The 19,504-nt window shown below is 54.0% G+C and overlaps 2 protein-coding genes and 1 long non-coding RNA gene across 3 annotated transcripts; 1 reads left to right on the top strand and 2 right to left on the bottom strand.

The window, feature by feature from the left end:
* Positions 1–2,244: 2,244 nt before the first annotated feature.
* Positions 2,245–4,182, bottom strand: LOC103350276 (uncharacterized). Its single transcript, XM_070076978.2, has 4 exons — positions 3,743–4,182; positions 3,460–3,581; positions 2,924–3,034; positions 2,245–2,835 (listed from the first exon to the last, which is right to left on the bottom strand). Exons 3-4 carry the CDS (start codon positions 2,946–2,948, stop codon positions 2,258–2,260), a joined length of 603 nt encoding a protein of 200 aa, XP_069933079.1. The 5' UTR covers positions 2,949–3,034; positions 3,460–3,581; positions 3,743–4,182; the 3' UTR covers positions 2,245–2,257.
* Positions 4,183–4,944: 762 nt separating this feature from the next.
* On the top strand, positions 4,945–7,134 carry FOXD3 (forkhead box D3). The gene has a single exon (XM_051856414.3). The coding sequence runs from the start codon at positions 5,083–5,085 to the stop codon at positions 6,523–6,525; it is 1,443 nt and encodes a 480-aa protein (XP_051712374.2). The 5' UTR covers positions 4,945–5,082; the 3' UTR covers positions 6,526–7,134.
* A 2,830-nt stretch (positions 7,135–9,964) lies between these two features.
* Positions 9,965–11,696, bottom strand: LOC149125685 (uncharacterized). Its single transcript, XR_016210984.1, has 2 exons — positions 11,430–11,696; positions 9,965–10,319 (listed from the first exon to the last, which is right to left on the bottom strand). It is a non-coding gene; the product is annotated as an uncharacterized LOC149125685 (long non-coding RNA).
* Between the last annotated feature and the right edge of the window lie 7,808 nt (positions 11,697–19,504).

Here is a 19,504-nt window from a genome sequence, read left to right as displayed (position 1 = left end):
TCTTCCTCGCGCGCTGTGCGGCCGCCGCGCCGAGGCTTTTGTTACTCCTCCGCCGACTGAATGGGGATTTTGTAAAGCGGGACAGATAAAAATGAGCAGCATCATATTGTTTGACAGAGTGATCCCGCATGATGAAGTGTCGGCTCCGAAGGGGGTGAAAATGGTGAATTCCTAAAAACCCAGCCCCCGGCTCCTCCGCGGGCTGCCGGTAGCCTGGAGGGACCCCGCGCGCCGCCTGGCCCGGCCGCCGCGCACCAAGCCGCGACGCAAAGACTCGCGCTCCCAGTGCCAAGTCATTTTTAAGCCCCTGGTCTTGCCCAGGACCTTTCTCCTCGCGGATGAAAAGAACAATTTTCGAGAGAAAGGCTCGTTTTGATTAAATCTGACATGCTGCTGATAACTCCATGCTAATGTGAAATAATTAACATAATAGCCATAATTAAAAGCACGCTAACAATGCCATAAATTTATCACACAATTTTACTAGCTTTCTGCCCCTAACCGCTCTCTCATCGTTAATTAAACGTGTTGCCTTTTACAGAATGGATGTTTATACATTTCCAATATAAATAAATTCGAAACCATCCCCTCTCTCTCCTTTCCTTTTGGTCTCTCGCCGTCGACAGGCACGCCTAGGCGTGTACCTTCGGTGACAGGTACTTTGAAAATAAATTCAGTTTTGAGATGCAAATTCAAACAAGAACATTCCATCAGCCGTTTATTTATTTGACCCAAAGAAAGGTGGAGAGGTGCGAGAGCGCGCTATGCAGGGTGGCTTTGAGAAGTTGAAAATCGCACCCGCTGGGAAATGGAAGATAATCCTGCGGGTAGAGGTCCCGGGTACCCCCTCGGCCCGTCCCACCTTCCCTTGTGGCCGCCCTCCTGACAAAGAGATTAGTAATAGTTGAACAGATCTGTGAAGACTGCCCAGGGGCAGGCGTTGGTCCTTGAGGGAGGGAGCGAATGGGGGGTATTTTCCGTAAGCCTCCACCCATATTTTGCCTCCTTTTCGAGAGCCGGGGTAGCCCCTTGGGGTGGGGGCCGCGACCCCCACTCGTTAGAACTTGACCCTGGCTACCCGGGTTGTAAGAATAGGGCGTCTGTGCGCAGGCATGGGCGACTCCGTCTGACACCGCGCCAGCGATTTCTCCCAGCCCTGAGCGCGGTGTCTGAGTTCGAAGAGGCCTGACAAGGGGTAGGTGGGCCATTCCCACCTCGGGAACTCTGTGTCCGAGGCCCTCCTTCCGTGTTGACCGCCTAAGCCAAACTGAGCTGTAATTAATTTCCCTTCTCTGTCATAAATTGTTCCTCTATCCCTTTCTTCCCCAACCTGTCCTTCTCTCCCACCCAATCCCCCCCCCCCCGCACACACTAAATCTCCCCTCCCGGGCGATGTCTCAATTTCCTTCCCATCCTACCCCCACCCCCGACCACCCAGTCCCAGTGGCTCCCCCAGCCGGGTGTTCCGTCCTCTGCCCACTCTGGGAGATCCCGAAAGGGACTTTCAATCTCATTCCCCTCTCTTCTGGGTGAAATGTATCACACACCTGAGCAGGTGAGACAGCCGCTGCCAACTTCCTCTTGACGCCTCTCCTGGGAAGTTTGCTCGCTGGGACCCAAGCAGTCACTCACTCCTAACTGTATGTGTGCGTGCGCTCATTCTCCTTCTACCTCCTGTCCCGCAACTCCTTGAGCCTCAGAAAAACGCGCATACCCCTCTCCCCCGCCCCAAATGTCTGCTGCCTCTCCCACACTGTCCCTCCTCGCCCTCCACGGAAGAGTCTTACTGACAACTTGCAGGCTTTGGGGCTGCAAACCTCAATTACGCGCAAACTGAATTCATCCACCCCGAACCCAGGTGGCCTCCAGCCCGGGCCCGTGCGCGCCCCGGCGGCCTCCCGCGGCGAGAACTTTCCTGTCTCCCGCCAGGGCCGCGCTAGGCTTCCTTCGCGTCCCGGGAGGCTGGGCTACAGCTACCGTCCGCCCGGGAGAAAGAAGCCCGCGGCCGCGGAGAAACCCGTAGCCTCGGCGGAAAAGCCATAGTGATCGGCGAGGCCGGCTCGGGCGCGGGACGTCGAGGCCGCAGCCAGTTGGTCCTGCGCGGCTCATCATTGAGCTAATCGAGTCGAAAAGTTTCTGTAAGGGCCGGCCCCGGCATCAGATGGTAACACTGATTGAACAAGAGATTAGCACAATGGATCTCTAACGGAGGGGAAGCGTCGCTTTTCACGCTACGCGCCGTAATTAATGGTATGAATCAATTAATTTGACTTTTATTGTGTCGAAGGAAAAAAGCGCAACAAATGGAACTGGCAGCTGGGAGTTGTTCAGCCCCCTTCCCCAGGGACGTTCCAAGGAGACACCCGGGAATGGACCGCTCAGGCCCCGGCTCGGCGGAGGGCAGGCGGGCTGCGGCGATGGGCGGCGTGGAGGGGGCTCCAAGCCAGCGCCGGCGGGCGGTGAAATCCGAGCTAGGTTTACTCGGAGACCACGTCGAGAAGAGCGGCGAGGGCAGCTTAGGGCCGCCGTGCTCCCAGGCGCGGACACTCGCACACGTCCACGCCACCGAGGCCTCAGTGGGGCCCGCGCCGCGCCAGGTGCCTGCCTCTCGCGCTGGGCGGTCCGGGTCGAGCCAAAGGAGCTTCCGGCTTTGTAAACGTCGGCTTCTGGTCCTCCCGACCTCCCTCTGGGTTGCGTTAGCAGTAGCCCCGGAGACCTCCGGCAGCCCAGGTCGGCGGGTAGCCAGCTTGCCACGCGGTCCCGTCGGTTTCGCAGAATGCAGTCTAGACGGCGTTGCCAACTCTTTAGGATCCTGCGGACCACAGCGCGGTGCAACTGCGGAAAACAGCTCAGAGATTCATTTTAGGGTCAGGTAGACCCCCGAGAGCATGGCGGGGGGGTCTCAGGGTGGAGCCAATCTCACCCGCCCCATCCCCAAGCGGAGACATCCTGCGAAGTCGGGATCCAGTGGGCTGGTTTTATATCCGGGGGAACGGTGTCAGGGAGATGGAAATTAATTTGTGTGTCGCAATGCCTGTAAGGGAGCAAGTTTATATATTTTTAGTTTTTAATTTATTTAGTGTGCCAGGCAAAGGACAGGGGTCACGGGTGGACTGAGAGAGGCAGAAGGTGCACTGTCCACCCGGATTTAAATCACTTTCCCGGGGACTTGTGTAAATATTTCACCGATTCCTGACTCTCAAACCCCCTCCTCTCGCGCTCCTTCCTCTGATGAGGCCGGCCCTCCCCTCCCCAGGCGGTCCGCAGCCAGGATGGGCTTGGGTTCCAGGAGCCCGCCACTCGTGGAAAGGCGGCCTAAATGCCGGCCACCGAGGCAGGCGCACCGCAAACTCAAGGGTCCCAAGCTCCGATCCCCCTCGGCGGTGTGGGGTCCACACGCCCTAGCCACGCCGCTCGCCGCCCCCCGGTTCCCGGTGAAGTCCCCACAGTCTTGCCTACCATCGCTGACTTTCCTAAGCAGGAAACTCCGAGTGCACCGGCCACCTCCTCGCCTCCACCACCCGCGCTGCCGCTGGTTTCCCGTACAAGTTCGATCTCGGACACAGCGGCTACGGCTACGCCTTCGGAGAGAAAATCCACGTTAGCGACCGGCCACAGAGGGCCCAGCTTGCCTGCAGGCTCCACGCCACCCCCGCTCCCCAGGCAGTCCTTCGGCGGTCCCCACGGGGCGCGGCGTCGAACCTGGAGGCCCCAGGCCTCCTCCCCGCGCCCGTCGACTTACCCAGGCAGTGGCCACTACCGGCTCCTTCCCCAGCGCCTCATTTCCGACTTTTTCATATGCTAAACCGCTAAGCAACTCCAAGCAGCCAGTTTCGGCTTCTTTAGAGGGTCCCTGTTTTTTGTTTTGTTTTGTTTTTAACGTCGTTTTTATTTCTCTCGGCAACTAATCTAATAGATTAATCAATAGCTATTTTCTGTCCTTCGGAGACGCTAGCGAATGCTGTTTTGCAGCCGCGCGGTGGGGAAAAACACGCTGGCATCAGTCAGGGAAAACGAAATCAGGCCCCGAGTGGTTAGACCTTGGTGGGAAGCAAGGGAGACGCCGCAGCAGGTGTCGTGCCCGCCACGGGCACTGAGGCTGCAGGGAGGTCTGCGGGCTGATTAGCAAGAGGAAGCCGGGTGCGCCGCCCTTACTCTTTACAGCTAAAAACAAACAAAAGCAGAAAAGCGACCAAGTTTTTGCTTTTCAAAAAATGGGATGGAGATCTCATTCTACGTCGCCCAGTCCCTGTCCAAGGAGTGTGGGCGGAGGGGGGGGGCGAGGGGGCGGGGAAGGCTGGGCCGCGGGAGCCCGGCGCTCCGGCAGCCGCTCCCAGGCCCACGCCCTCGCTGGCTCACACCCACCCACACCCGCCCCCTCCCCGGGCCCCAGCGCCCGCTCTGGCCTGGGCCGGGGTCTCGGGGCCGGCCGGCGCGCCCTCGGGGCCCGCGGGTGCCGGCGCGCGGTGCGGTGCAGAGTTGCGCGTCTTGTCCCTTTGTTGACAATTCCCTGAACCAACTTGAGTTTGGCCGGCTCCGCGGCGGCCCTGACGTCACGCGCGGTCACGTGGCCCCGCCTCCCGCTGGATCTTTAAGTAGAAAGTAATCTATCAGGCCAGTCCTTAAAACGGGACTTTCGACTACCGGGGCTTCGGCGGCCCTGACAAGACCCCCCAACCCCCCACCCCCGCCCCGCAGTTGCCCCTGCCCCGCGCCCTCCCGAGCTGCCCGGCGCCCGGTGTCCCGCGCCCGCCTGGACCGCTCCTGCGCGCCTGGGGCCGGAGGCCGAGGACCAGCGGGTGAAGTGAGGGGGCGCGGCGTGGAGAAGCGGCCGGGGACTGCTGGAGTTGGCGGAGGGCGGCCGCGGGGGGCGGACGGCGGCGCCCGCGCCGCGCGATGCCTGGCCGCCGAGTGTGAGCGAGCCGGGCCGGCCCCGAGCCGCCTGACCCCCCTCTTCTCTCCCTGCCCCCATCTTTTCGGGGGGCGCCCAGAGCCCCTTCCCCGGAGCTCCGCGGCAGCCCCTGACGACTCTCTCTGCGCCCGCCGCTCCCTCTCCGCCGCCGCCACCCACCCCGAGGAGGGATGACCCTCTCCGGCGGCGGCAGCGCCAGCGACATGTCCGGCCAGACGGTGCTGACGGCCGAGGACGTGGACATCGATGTGGTGGGCGAGGGCGACGACGGGCTGGAGGAGAAGGACAGTGACGCGGGCTGCGACAGCCCCGCGGGGCCGCCGGAGCTGCGCCTGGACGAGGCGGACGAGGGGCCGCCGGCGGCCCCCCACCACGGGCAGCCCCAGCAGCCGCTGGTGTTGCCCAAGGAGGCGACCGGGGCCGGGGCCGGGGCCGGGGCCGAGGTGGGCGCGCCCGAGGCGGACGGCTGCAAGGGCGGCGCTGGCGGCGAGGAGGGCAGCGGCGCGGGCGGCGGCGGCGGGCCCGGCGCAGGTGGCGGCGCCGCGGCGGGCGGCCTGGCCCCGAGCAAGCCCAAGAACAGCCTGGTGAAGCCGCCCTACTCGTACATCGCGCTCATCACCATGGCCATCCTGCAGAGCCCGCAGAAGAAGCTGACCCTGAGCGGCATCTGCGAATTCATCAGCAACCGCTTCCCCTACTACCGGGAGAAGTTCCCCGCCTGGCAGAACAGCATCCGCCACAACCTCTCGCTCAACGACTGCTTCGTCAAGATCCCCCGCGAGCCGGGCAACCCCGGCAAGGGCAACTACTGGACCCTGGACCCGCAGTCCGAGGACATGTTCGACAACGGCAGCTTCCTGCGGCGCCGGAAACGCTTCAAGCGCCACCAGCAGGAGCACCTGCGCGAGCAGACGGCGCTCATGATGCAGAGCTTCGGCGCCTACAGCCTGGCGGCGGCGGCGGGCGCCGCGGGACCCTACGGCCGCCCCTACGGCCTGCACCCCGCGGCCGCGGCCGGCGCCTACTCGCACCCGGCGGCCGCAGCGGCCGCGGCAGCCGCCGCTGCGCTCCAGTACCCGTACGCGCTGCCGCCGGTGGCGCCGGTGCTGCCGCCCGCCGTGCCGCTGCTGCCCTCGGGCGAGCTGGGCCGCAAGGCGGCCGCCTTCGGCTCGCAGCTCGGCCCGGGCCTGCAGCTGCAGCTCAACAGCCTGGGTGCTGCCGCGGCCGCCGCGGGCACGGCGGGCGCCGCGGGCACCACGGCGTCGCTCATCAAGTCCGAGCCCAGCGCGCGGCCGTCGTTCAGCATCGAGAACATCATCGGCGGGGGCTCGGCGGCGCCCGGGGGCTCGGCGGCGGGCGCGGCGGGCGCCGGCGGCACTGGGGCCACCGGGGGCGGCGGGGGCGGCGGCACCGCGCAGTCCTTCCTGCGGCCGCCCGGGACTGTGCAGTCGGCGGCGCTCATGGCCACGCACCAGCCGCTGTCGCTAAGCCGGACGACCGCCACCATCGCGCCCATCCTGAGCGTGCCACTCTCGGGACAGTTCCTGCAGCCCGCAGCCTCGGCGGCCGCCGCCGCCGCCGCCGCCGCTCAAGCCAAGTGGCCTGCGCAATAGGGGCGCGCGGGTGGCTGGGACGCAGGGCCCGGCGGCGGCCCCGGGTGCTGGCTGTCCTCGCGGGGCTGCGTGCCCCGCCCCGGCCCCCCTGCCCAATCCCGGACTCTTCCAACCCCCCAGGTCCCCCTCTTGGCCTCCAGCGGCCTCCGCCCTCTCGCTCACACCTAAACCGGCCGAGCAAACTCACCGCGCGCCCGCCGGGAATAGCTTTCCGTACAGGTAAACCCGAAAACCGAATTTTCCAGACATACACCCCGACGGCGCCTGGTCTCAGTACCGTGGGGATGGGAGGGAAATTCTTTGTACATATTTGTATAAAAATTACTGACTTTCCTTTTGGGGTTTTTATTTTTTTAAGAAAAAAAATTCAGTAGATTTAGAGCTCTGAACTTTCATTTTTTTTGAAGGTTCACTCTCCGCAGTTTTATCCGAGAAAAAGAATGTATAGAGACGTTGGGAGATTTTAAATATAAAAAAAATTTTCAAAAAGGCGAAAAATGTCATTCTATTATAAAAGTCTGTTTATATATGAATGAATATATATGGTATTCTAAATGTTATTCCATCGTGTTGTAAACAACTTTGTAAATAAATTTTTAAAATGCTTAATCTAGAGTTTTGTTTAGGTGTCTGAAGTAAATGCCAAGAGTTAAAAATGGTATTTGCATTTTATCTTCCCCAGAAAACCGAAGAGTTTAAAGTGATGACCTTTTCAAACTTTGCCAATTCACAATTTGAATGTGAAAACATTTTAGTTGGAGAAAGGGAAGGGTTTGTCTAATTTAAATTGCGCTAATGTTTTTGTTTTTCACACAAAAGTCAGGATATGGGTGATGAGCTGGTTCTTGTCAACTTATCAAATCTAAATGACCACACACTGGTGTGGATAAAGTAAACTGTCATTTTAAAAAATGTAATTCTAAACAATAGCGAGTCTTTTAACAGCTTTTTTTGGGGGGGGGGGAATCAGACGAGTATTTTCCACAATGGAAGCTCCTCACGTACCAGAGTTCTGGGTCATTTTAATTAGCCCCCGAAAGCATATTCCAAACATCCCTCACTTGAGCGATTATATCTTAAGATTTTTGAAATAATTTCTTTTCATCTTTTAAATGAAAATGGTAAATGAACCCAGCTGATTTTTTTTGAATTTGTGTGACAGCATTTTACATTTTGCAGTGGGATTTTTATCTATTATCTATATTAATATGACAGATTGTCCGTAACTTTTATTCTTTCATAATATTTTAAGATAGGATACCTCTTTCCTGTGCAACGATCCAGCCACAGGATGACTGGGTTTCTCTAGGATTCCTATGGATGCCTCCTGTCCCTCCAGCCCGAAGCCTTACTGGAGGCCGAGAATGGTGGCCTTAATACCCTTTTAAAAACAGGTGCACTTCACCTTCCCCGCCGTTTTTTACTTTACCTTAGTTTAGGTTAGTGTGCAATGTGAGCTTGTGGGGCATGAACAAGGCATGTCCTCGTGGAGTGTTCGAATGTGCATTTCAGCTGTTTGAACCTTTTTTTTTTTTTTTTAATATTAAGGCAGAAAGCTAACACCCTGACGCGGGAGGCCGGCTCGCCGCCAGCATCTCCTCTACAGCATGCGTCCTAGTTATTTGGTAGTCAGTTTAGCTGCTGGGATTGCTTACGCGAAATGGTCGCTGAGGACCCGAGCCGGCGCGTCCCGCTCGGAAGGCGCGGTGGGCGCCCTGGCCACCGCGGAGGTGGAGGTGCGGCCGAGCCGCCGCGCCGAGCCCGCTCCTCTTAGCCTCCGCCGGCCGCCCAATACCGAACCTGTTTTCCTAGTAAACGGTAAACATTATTGTGCCCTGAGTAAACATTCCGTCGGGATCAGGGTCCTAAAATAAAACAAGCTGCCGGGGGGTGCGGCGGCTGGAACCCGAGTCGCAGCCGCCTTCCGGGGAGCGGCCCGCACCTTCGCCTCCCGGGGGAGCACGCGCCGCACCGGCTCCGGGCCGGTCCCTTAGGATCTCCTTTGCGAGGAAAACGCAACGGATCTAAATTTGTTTGTGTGTTGCAGCTATAAAAGTAGCAAGTTGTTTCACAGTTGTGTCTGGCTAATCGGTTTTTACACAAACAGCAAATGGTACATGATTTGTGCAAACACACAGAGCTTATTTCTAAATTTAGCGGACACCCCTGGGAAAAGGGAAAGGCAGGGCTTCTTGAATTCACTTTTAGCCTCAAGAAGCTGCTGATCCAAGGCTTCTCGATGACATCGGATAACAGGGGCCTCATTCCATCCCTGATCCTTTGTTACTTATAAAATTACTCGCTCATATTTCCGCGCATAGCAGCGATGCCGGCCGAGCCTGAGCCCGCAGCGTGACTCTCTGCCGCAAGCCGCCCTTTGAGGCCAGTGGGGCTTTTTCTAGGGCTGCCTTGGGCGGCGGGGGTGGAGGAGCAGGGGTCCGCCGGCCGCTTCTCCCCTAACCGCAGGGCCGCAGCCGCGAGAAGGGCCCCCTTTCCTTTGTATCTGCAACGCTGGGAAGCCCTGAGAGCCCCCAACCGGCCAGCGGTTCTTCCCAGTCCTGGCAGATGCCAGGAAGGTAGGCCTGGCCGTCATCCCCTGCAAAGCTCTTTGGGGTTGATGCTTTCGAAACTGCGAGGATTTGGAGCAGAAGGGGAAATGCAGATGTCGTAGACAGCGAGCGCAGGCTCTTACCGGTGGGGCGCGCGGGCGCTCGGAACCCCCGGTTGGAAGCGATCGAACGCCCGCACCTGCGACAAAAGGCGCCGGAATTCGCCCTCCCGCCGAGATTGAAGCCTACGCCACGGATACCCGCGTTCTATTCCACTTGAAAGGAATAAAGGAAAGAGGGGGAGCGGATTTATTTGCCATCAAAGGAGGAAGCGTGTGGATACCTGGGGAGGGGGGTAGGGAGGGATTTGAGCTTTCGGGTGTGCAGGAATTCAAACACGTTTCCATATCCTCCGGCACCGATTTCTAGAACATTAACCCGTTCCCCAGGCCTGTAGACCCAGCAGCGTCCTCAGGACGGAGTTCCTGAGTGGGGCCCCCGCATCCAGCCCCCCGCGGGGAAGGGAGGGTGGATCTGGGGGTGCTGGAAATGAGGACCAGGATAGAGCAAAAAGCGCGCACCGGCCGTGCGGGGCTCGCGCTGCCGTGGCGGATGTGGCCTGTAGGGGGCGATGGGCAGGTGGAAAACTTCTCGGTCGGTCTCGGAGGGGTCAGGCCCCGCCCTCGGAGGCCTCTCCTTCGCTCCCGGGCCCCGAGTCCCCCGCCACCTCCCCGGAGCCTCGGGCCCTGAGACGCCCAGGTTGCGCCTTCGAGAAGCTGCTGCTTCCCTCGGCCTCTCCCCTGGGAGGGACACGACATCCCCCCCCCCCCCAAGGGAGTTTGTCCTCAAGACTGGGAAGCAATAAAGTTTAGTGAGGAGGAAACATTGACTTGGAAGCAATTAGCAGTTCTATTTGAGGGTATTTATCTTAACACGGGGTAGGCAGAGCCTCGGCAGGAGAGGCAGCTCCAGGGGCACGTGCCCATGCCCGACTGCAGCTGCGTCCGCGACCGTGGCGTGAGCGTGCGGCCGGAGACCCGAGAGCGCCCAGGCCCCGCCTTGGGGTGCAGGTGGCGGTCTGTGTCGCCGAGGAGAGACTAGCAGCAGTGGGATGAGGCAGGCCTTGCAGAAGGCGTCCGGGTCCGGGACGAGGCGGTTCCTGTGGCTTCCGAGGAGCCGCAGGGTGTCTCCGAATCTCTCCATTTTCTTGACTCCACCACCGAGTGAGCCTGCCTGCCGCTTGGGCTTGCAGAATTAGGTGAGTTAGTGTCAGTGACAACTGTTGTATAAACTGTAAAGAACATGTAGAGTGCCTGGGGTTTTGGTTTTTTGTTTTATTGACTTTAATGGCCTCTGGACCGAGAAAATAACTCTGTTCTAAGCACGGGTAGTGTTGAACTTGAATTTGAACACCTCGATTTTAGGCGCACAAAATGGATTTTTCTAAGAGTAGTCCCAGAACCCAGCCCAGCTCCTCCCTCTCACCCTCCGCTACCTGGAAGGATGGAGCAAAACAGAGTTTGGTCTGCAGGCGGCTTTTAAAAGGTGGAGCCTCCTCTCGGCTTGGAGTCCCTCGACCACGCCCTGGGCCGGAGCAGGAGCCCGAGGTGCCCACCCTCCCCGGGGCCTGCACGCCCAGCTGGAGAGGCCGCGCGTGTCGCTCTCCGGCTGAGCGGTCGGCTTTGCTGTTCGCCCCCGGGCTTCCACTGTGCTAGGCAAGTGGGGAAACCCGAGCCCGCCGCTGACAGACGCCCATTAGCGCAGGACGCGGCCTCGGAGGCGAATGAAAGGTAACCAGATCCCGGGCCCGAGGAGAAGACCACCCTCCCTTCGCCGCCCTCCGACAGTTGGCGGAGCTGCGTCCAGAGCCAACTTCTCCCTGCCCCTCCACCCTCTTGCCCTCTTAGGAATGCACAGGCCATTCTCCGCTCCCCGGATCTCGACCAGCACCGCAGGGCGGGCGCACAGCATACGTTAGACAAGGAGGGTTGCAGAACCAGCCAAGGGCTTCCCGAGAAAGCCTGGTCATCCCCGCTTTCTGTCCGAGGGGGTGGTTTACATCAAGGTGTTTGCAAAAGGAAGCAAATAGGTCCCCTCCCCACTCCTGCTATGAGACCTGTCCCGAAGCAGCCATTCTCTCCAGGACAATTTTGGGCTGATGCACACGGCTCCAGCCCCGTCCGTGGCCAGGCGGGTGTGTGTGTGTGTGTGTGTGTGTGTGTGGCATCCGAAGTCCCTCGCGCAAGGCCCCCGATGCACCTTCTGGAAAACCGGGCTAGAAGGTTGGCACCAGCAGCGGCTCCCGGGATCTCCCCCTGCCTCTCTTCACAGAGGCCCAGAGGTCCCGTGACTTACCCAGGGTCACTCAGCAGCCCAAGGGTCAGCTACGGAAATGCTCAGAGGAGAGAGGAGTGCCCTTTGCTTGGCTGCAAGGCGCCACTGGAGGAAAGCAAAGCAGCGAACACTGGGGGTAAGGAAGGCTGGGGTACGCGGAGAGGAGAAAGTCGCCATCAGCGCGGGGCCGAGCCGGACCACGTTCCGGGCAGGGGCGGACCCGGGCGCTGGGGCCTCTCGCGCGCGGCCCAGGGCACCCGCCGCTCTCCTGCTGGGAGCGAAGAAAGCGGGCAGGGACTGCAGGCCCTGAAGCTCGCCTACAGCCGACGGTGGGCGGCCCAGCCACGGCGCTGTGGTGTCGCGATCACCCCCGCGCCAGCCTCGAGGTCCGGCCTGCGGGACTCCAGCTCCCCCTGCCTTGGAGGGAGGGAAGGAAGAAGAGACTTCGAATTCATTCGGGAGGAACTCCAGCCGTTAAAGAGGCGTCGCGGCAGAGGTGGGCGTGCAGCCGTACGAAGGGTGGGGACTCGGCCCGTTCCCCGCGGGCGCACGGGAGATGGTGACGGGAAGCAAATCCCCGCTGAGTGACGCCCCAAGCTGGGAGCTCTCAGGCGCTCCGGGCAGGTTTTTCCACGCGCTAATTAGGCCACAGCCCTGGAGTGAGGGCTGTCGGTGACGCGGCCAGGACTCGAGTGTCCCCCAACACTGGCCCGCGCGCCCAGCCGCCGACGCGCCGCGAGGGGTGTCAAATTCTGGGTGTCGCGGATGCCCCTGTGGGTGCGGCGGCACAATTGCGGTGCACGTCCTACAAGAGCCTTCCAAACTCCACCTCCTGCTCTCCACTCAGTAGATGGTGAGCAAGACTGCATGTCTCCCCAGACTTCACACAGTTCGCTGTTGACCCCTTTCCTGCAAGGGCCTGGCTTCTCAGGGAACTCCATCAGCATTAGAGCATTCCTCACCCCAAATTTTCTCTTTGCTCTCAAGTTCCACCTGGAAGGCAGCGCCTTCTTGGAGCCCACTGTGGCAACTAATGAGCCATTGTTAGGATCTGTGATTTCCTGGTGAATCCCTTACTGCCTAACCTCGCTGAACCAAAGGGGGCCGACCCAACTTAGTTGCCTAGGCAAGCTTGGAGGCTGTGAATTGGTAAATCAGGTGTTTCTCAAGAGTGTGGGGGACTTTCTACCCCTTCCTTCTCTTCAGTTCCCATCTATATAACAAATGCTTCTATAAACACCCTGTTAATTTTTTAAATGAATGAATTTAAAAAGCATTTATTAGAGATCTGAAAAGTATGAGACATGTCAACCGTTCATAATGTAATTGGATTTTCTGGCCTGTTTTCTCCACCATCATGAGATTAGTTGAAAACTCCCAGCTGGAAATACCAGCAGCCAGTTCCACTGCCCACGGAAAGGGGAAAGCCCTGTAGAGCGCTTCCCCTTCCAGCCAGCCTCTGCCTGTGTTCTTTCCAGGGGGATGAGGGAACACTCATTCCCAACAAAGGCATCCACTTCACTCAAGAGAATCTTTATTTGTTCAGATGTCTTTCTTTGACAGAACTCTTTCATTTCCTTAAAAAAGGAGAATGAATTTGAGTCAATTGGCCATATTTTCATGTAGCAAATTTTCTTTTTTTTTCATCTAGACACTCTCCAGCTTCTACATTAAAGCAGCTGCTTGTTTTTGAGCAAAAGCTAAAGCTTCAGGGTTCTGTGTTCAGGACACTTGTTCCAGATGAAAAGCAGCTTTAAAAGTTAAGCAAATCATTTGATTTATCTTTCATTGCTGCATCTCTTGGCATAAAAGTTAGCTCTTACCTACTAATCATCTAAACCATTCCCCAGATAAGCCATTCCGCATATAAAAGTAGGAGTTTAGGTATCTTCTCCAAAAGATGCACTCTTTAAGATCGAAAAGTGGAAACAAGGAAAATTCCAGATGTTTTGTCCATTGTCTGCTGCTTGGTATCAAGAGAATATGCTTTTCTGTGTTTGCCAGTTAATGTAGCTTTACAAATTTGCATCCCAGTTGGTGTGATTGAGTCTTTATATAGCCACTTTAGCTTCTTTCTTCGCATTGCTACAGACTATGCCAATAAAGCGTATCTCAAGCTCTGTCATCGTGCAAATGTACATGTTGGTTACAGGAGCCAGGTAGTATTCAGATCAGCAGAAATTAATCAGCACCGCGGTGGAACACCCGCTTTATTGATGGTCCTTCACCAGCACCACCTTTCCACATACATCAGGAATTATGACTGTATGATAAAGTCACTCCTGTTGCTACAGGGAATTGAGTATAAGAGTTAATAGATAGGATTAGAAGACAAGACTAATTCCTAGTCCTAGTCCTGACATTGAACTTGCAAGTGTCTCATAGATTCTATATTTGCCCAGAGTAAAGACCACTATTGCAAAATTTCGGTGAGGGAAAGAGAGGAATTATGGTATAATAACTATCATTTCAAAATATTAACTTTCTGAGTAACTGTTAAAAATTTAAAGATTTTTTAAACCTTGATTTTACTTTTGATTTAAGGTATGTGTCATTGCAGGATATCTGTCATCCAGACTCGCAGCAGGTTAAGGACTCCTTTCTTCTGGTATTGATACTGGATCTTATAGTTGGGAATGGAACGGAAATCATCCCTTCTAGCACCAGGAGGCCCCAGGAATAACTTAGAGAAGCATCATGAGAGATTGTGAGTGAATCCACCTTCCATTTGGGGAGCAATTATTCTGGTGTGGTATACTTAATATATATCCTTACTGGATTACCTTGTTTTTGGTTAAAGTATTTTTACATTCAATGAGATGGGCAATGAGGAAGCATTTTATTAATTACAGGAGCTACACACTGTGTGAGAGATAGCTATACTACATTTCCCAAACTGATCCCTTTCTGTATTAGTCACTTTTCCTTACCATAACAAAATACCTATGGTAAGCTAACTTTGTAAAGAAAATAAGCTTGGGGCCAGCATTGTGGCACAGGAGGTTAAGCCATGGCTTGCTACAGTGGCACCCCATATCCAAGCACAAGTACTGGCTGCTCTACTTTTTTTTAGATATATTTATTTATTACTTGAAAGGCAAAGTTACAGAGAGGCAAAGGCAGAGAGAGAGACACACAGAGAGACACACACACACAGAGAGAGAGGTCCTCCATCTGCTGGTTCACTCCCCAAATGGCTGCAATGGCCAGAGCTGGGCCGATCTGAAGCCAGGAGCCACGAGCTTCTTCCCAGTCTCTCTCTCTCCCCCTTTTAGGTAAATAAATAAATCTTTTTTTAAAAGGGCATAAGTTTATTTTGGCTTCAGTTCTGGGGGTACATGGTCTCAGCTGGTGATGGCTGTCTTCCTGGCGGCCTGCAGGTGGCACAGGGCATCACATGGCAAGAGACAAGGTGTGTCTGGTCTCTCTCCCTCTTACAAAGCCAGCGGGATTCAGTCATGGGGGATCTGCCTGAATGATTTTATCTAATCCTAATCACATTCCAAGGACCTCATCTCTAAACACCAGAGTCAGATTAAGTTTCCACCCTCTCAGTACCATTAACATACAACTTTGGGAATCATACTCCTGCATGAGTTGGGGAGAGAGGAGACAGAATCACTTTTCTCTACTAGGGAGGGTTTATTATTTGACACAGAAGGATAGTCTAGAAAAAGCAGAGACTTTATATTTGGTGGTCTTAGGGTCAAACTTGGGCTCTGCCATTTCTTTGCTTCATGATCTTGATCAAAGTTACTTAGCCTTTCTGAATGTGTTTTCTCGTCTGTAAAATGGAGCTCATAATCTGAAGATATATCAGGATGCATTCGAGGTGCTCACAAGTGGTGGGTATTATTACTATCCAGTTTTGCTGATTTTATAGTGGTCATATTTTCATGAGACAACCTTTGCTTTTGTCTCTGATACCATAAACCAAGTAGTGTCACATTTCATATTTAAAAATGAAGTTGCGGAGACCACTGTCCCTTCCATCTGTTTGAGCTAGGTATCATTTTTGTGTTCTTACAACTTAACAAATGTGAAACAATTTACTCTGTAGGGCTGCTTGGTAAATCACTTTTTCACTTTGAGGGGATTTTTCAGTCTTGTGGATGAGAGATCTTGACAATAGTCATTAAAGCTATGATAGCACTTTCACGAGAACAAGGACATGTGCCTTATGTCTCTTTGCTGAGCTCTGGTCTGGCTGGACCAGCGTTAGCATTCTCCTAGACATACACTAAGATTTCAAGTCACTCACTGCCTACACTGGATCTAATTCAGCCAATACCTAATTCTGAGTTCGTTAAGGCCCACCTCAGTTATACCATCTGGATAATGGGAGCATTTCAAAAGTAAGAATGGCCTAGAAGGTAAGATGCCCATATCCCACACTGGAATGTCCTGTGTTTAGCACTTGACTCCTACTGCTGATTCCAGTTTCTTGTTAATGAAGACCCTGGGAGGAAGTAGTGATAGTTCAATTAGCTGGGCTCCTGCCACCATGGGAGACAACCTGGATTGCCTACCTGGCTCCTGGCTTTGGGGATGGGGGTGTCCCAAGCAATGATTTAACTGCTATGCCAAACCCTGCCCCAGAGGCACCTCAGTTTTAAATTGTATATGTGAATGTACTCTCTAGAGGCATCCAAATTATTCCTTTGTGTCTGTAGCTAGTTGTTTGCGTAGTTAGTTGTTCGTTGTGTGTGTAGCTAGTTGCTTTTTTTAAAAATTTGTTTGTTTTTATTATAGAGCTGAACTAAATAGGGCTAGGTGAGGAGATGCTTGTCCCCACGTTCATGTGGGGAGTTTTCATTAGAGGAGCACCTGGGCTTCTCACGCCCCCTCCACTGAGGAGGAAGAGTTACTTTGGTGAATTAGGAAGAAGTAAGTGGGAGCATGTGGGTTAGCCACGTCTGTGCATTTTGGACCTGCCTGCTGGCACAGAGGATCCCGTTGTCAGTCATTGCCATGCTGTGAGCTTAGCAAAATATGCTCTAGACTCATGGGTGAGGCCTGCACCTGTTTAGTGTTGCCTGTGACTGGGGAGGTAAATCTGACTGGTTTAACAACTTCTAACAAGTCCACTTGGTTGAACATCTTTCAAATTAGCTTTGACGAGAAATAAAGTTAACATTTAAAAAAATTTCTGACTCCTGTGTCTACTTCTCAGTTGCTTCCAAATTTATATCAGAAGGAGAAAGGTTATGAATTAATTACTCAGAAGTCTAACAAGAAGGCACTGATGCAGAATTGGTATCATCTGATTTCAAATCCTGGCTCAACCGCGGTCTGTTTTTTAGTTTAATTTTAATTTAATTATTTTAATTTGGGGGGGGTAAAGGTTTGTTTATTTATTTGTTTATTTATTTATTTGAAAGCAAAGAGAGAGGGAGAGACAGAGAAAGAGAGTGATCTTCCATCTACTGGTTCACCCCCCAGATGGCTACAAATGGCTGGAGCTGTGCCAGGCTGAAGCCAGGTGCCTGGAACTCCATCTGGGCTTCCCATGTGGGTGGCAGGGATTAAAAAGTTGAGCCATCTTCTGCTGCTTTCGCAGGCATTTTAGCAGAGTGCTGGATGGGATGTGGAGCATCTGGGTCTGAAACTGACAATCATATAGGATGCTGGTATCACAGGTGACAGCTTAACGCTCCTTGTCACAACTCTGGCCCCTCTCTCTCTTTTTTTTCTCCCCAAAGATTTATTTTATTTATTTGAAAGGCAGAGGTACAGTGTTGTACCTGAGCGAGTGTAAACAAAGGAGCATCACACACTGATAAAATTTGATGGTCCTTTATTGCTGGCGGTGGAGGGTGGGCTCATGCCCTAAAGAACTCTCAACCCTGAAGCCCAAAGCAACAGGGTTTATAAAGGCAAAAACCACAAAATCGGGAGGGGAATTCATGGTTGCTAGGAACAGGGGGGAATACATGGTTACCGGGGTCAAGCTGACCTAAAACCTATGCGAAACTAGTATCAATTATAATCTTGACAATACCAGTTACAATCTTAACAATTCCAATTATAATCTTGACATTAATCCAGGTATTGGTTTTAATCATATATAGGACATAGACAAATTACATTTTTATCATTAACCCAGGTGTAGCCTATCCACTTCCAAGCTTGAGCGATCATGCTAGGGGGTTTCTATGCTCTGCCAAGTGTGATGTAGTGAACTGCTATTGTCCAACTGTTTTAGATCATAGTTTCAGACCAGAGTCTCACAATGTCGGAGGGGGAATAGAGAGGTCTTCCATCCGCTGGTTCACTCCCCAAATGGCTGCAATGGCCTGAGATAGGCCGATCTGAAGCCAGGAGCCAGGAGCTTCTTCCAGGTCTCCCACATCCATGCAGGGGCCCAAGGACTTGGGCCATCCTCTGCTGCTTTTCCAGGTGCATTAGTAGGGAGCTGGTTCAGAAGTGGAGCAGTCGGGACTTGAACCAGTGCCCATATGGAATGCCTGCACTGCAGGCTAGGGCTTTAACCTGCTGAGCCACAGTGTACGCCCCCTCTCTCTTTTTAAAAAATATTTATTTATTGGAAAGACAGAGACACAAATGTATGTACACATGAGCACACATACACATGCACACACACAGATCCATCCTGTGGGATATGCCATGTGAGTGGCATGAAACAAGTACTTGGGCCATTATCTGCTGCCTCTCAGAATACTCATTAGTAGGAAGCTGGATCAGAAGTGGAGGCTGTGGATCCTAGGACAGAGGTTTAACCAGCTGCCATAGCACCTGCCCCCATGGATTCAAAGTCTAACCCCCAAGATGAGGGTGATAGGACAGGAGCCTTTGAAAGGTGATTAGGTCATGAGGGCAGAGCCCTCAAGAATTGGCTTAATGCCCTCAATTTGCTTGACTATCAAATAAATTGAAGAGTCACAAGAGAATACAAGAGTAAAAGAAACGATGTAGAAAAGAAAAAAGATCAAAGAGAAATCCTTTGTCCCTTCCACCTTATGCAACTGCAGTGAGAAGACAGCCACCCGTGGGGGAGCAGGCCCTCCCTGGCTGCACACCAGGTGTCCTGGCAGGAGTGGGCCTTGTGCTCAGTGGGTAAGCCCCTGCTTGGAATGCCCACATCCTTTATCAGAGTGCCTGAGTTAAGTATCACCTCTGTTTCCACCCAGCTTCCTGCACCCTAGGAAGCAGCAGGTAATGGCTCAAGTACTTGAATCACTGCCACCCACGTGGGAGACCCAGATGGAGATCTTGACTTCAGCCTGGTCCAGGCCAGGCCATTGCAGCCAATGGGGTGGAAGTGAATTAGCAGATGGAAGATCTGTCTTTCCCTCTGTCTGTACTCTGCCTTTCAAATAAATAAATAAATAAATCTTTAAAAAGATAAATGTTGGAGGTTACGCTGTGGTGTAGTAGGCTAAGCCTTTGCCTATGGCATCAGCATCCCATATGGGCTCCGGTTCCTGTCCCTGCTGCTCCTCTTCCAATCCAGCTCTCTGTTCACGTCCTGGGAAAGCAGTGGAAGATGGCCCAAATGCTAGGGACTCTGTACCCATGTGGGAGACCCAGAAGAAGCTTGGCTTCGGATCAGCCCAGCTCTGGCCCTGTGGCCATTTAGGCAGTGAACCAGTGGATGGAAGACCTCTCTCTCTCCAACTCTCCTCTCAAATAAATAAATAAAATCTTTTTTTAAAAAAAGAAACTAGAAAGGCAACAGGAAATATCAATAAAACTAAGAGATAGTTAAAAAATAAGATAAATATTGTTTCACTGATAGTTAGCATGGGGGCCTTCTCTTTAGTAAATATATTAACTCATCCCCCTCCCCTTTCTGTGCTTGCCACGATCTGCAGAAATGAGACTCCCAGTGACATTCTTTGGCGATACCTCTAGGCAATTCCACTGTAAGTCTGTGGCCTTGTCTATCTATGCAATGTAGTAGTTAAATTACATTGTATTATGTGGGATGCTGGGGAGGGAATTCTTGTTGTTGTTTTGTTTTTAGTCTTAAGCATGCTAGCAAACTTTAATGACGAGAAATAATGAAGAGAGTGCACCTGACAGACAAGGTGGGCATCTCAATAAAGAACAGGGAGCAAAGGTTGCCTTTTTAA

The sequence above is a fragment of the Oryctolagus cuniculus genome, chromosome 7 (assembly GCF_051225735.1).
Source record: "Oryctolagus cuniculus isolate XC-2025 breed Fujian yellow rabbit chromosome 7, ASM5122573v1, whole genome shotgun sequence".
Lineage (NCBI taxonomy): Eukaryota > Metazoa > Chordata > Mammalia > Lagomorpha > Leporidae > Oryctolagus > Oryctolagus cuniculus.
This window is presented reverse-complemented; position numbering and strand designations above follow the sequence as displayed.

Excerpts from the sequence above, each read along its gene's own strand:
- LOC103350276 (XM_070076978.2), bottom strand. The coding sequence starts at position 2,948 with ATGTCTCCGCTTGGGGATGGGGCGG. Across the intron at positions 2,836-2,923 it reads TCCGCTTGGGGATGGGGCGG|TTGCACCGCGCTGTGGTCCG; the intron begins GTGAGATTGGCT and ends TGTTTTCCGCAG.
- FOXD3 (XM_051856414.3), top strand. The coding sequence starts at position 5,083 with ATGACCCTCTCCGGCGGCGGCAGCGCCAGCGACATGTCCGGCCAGACG.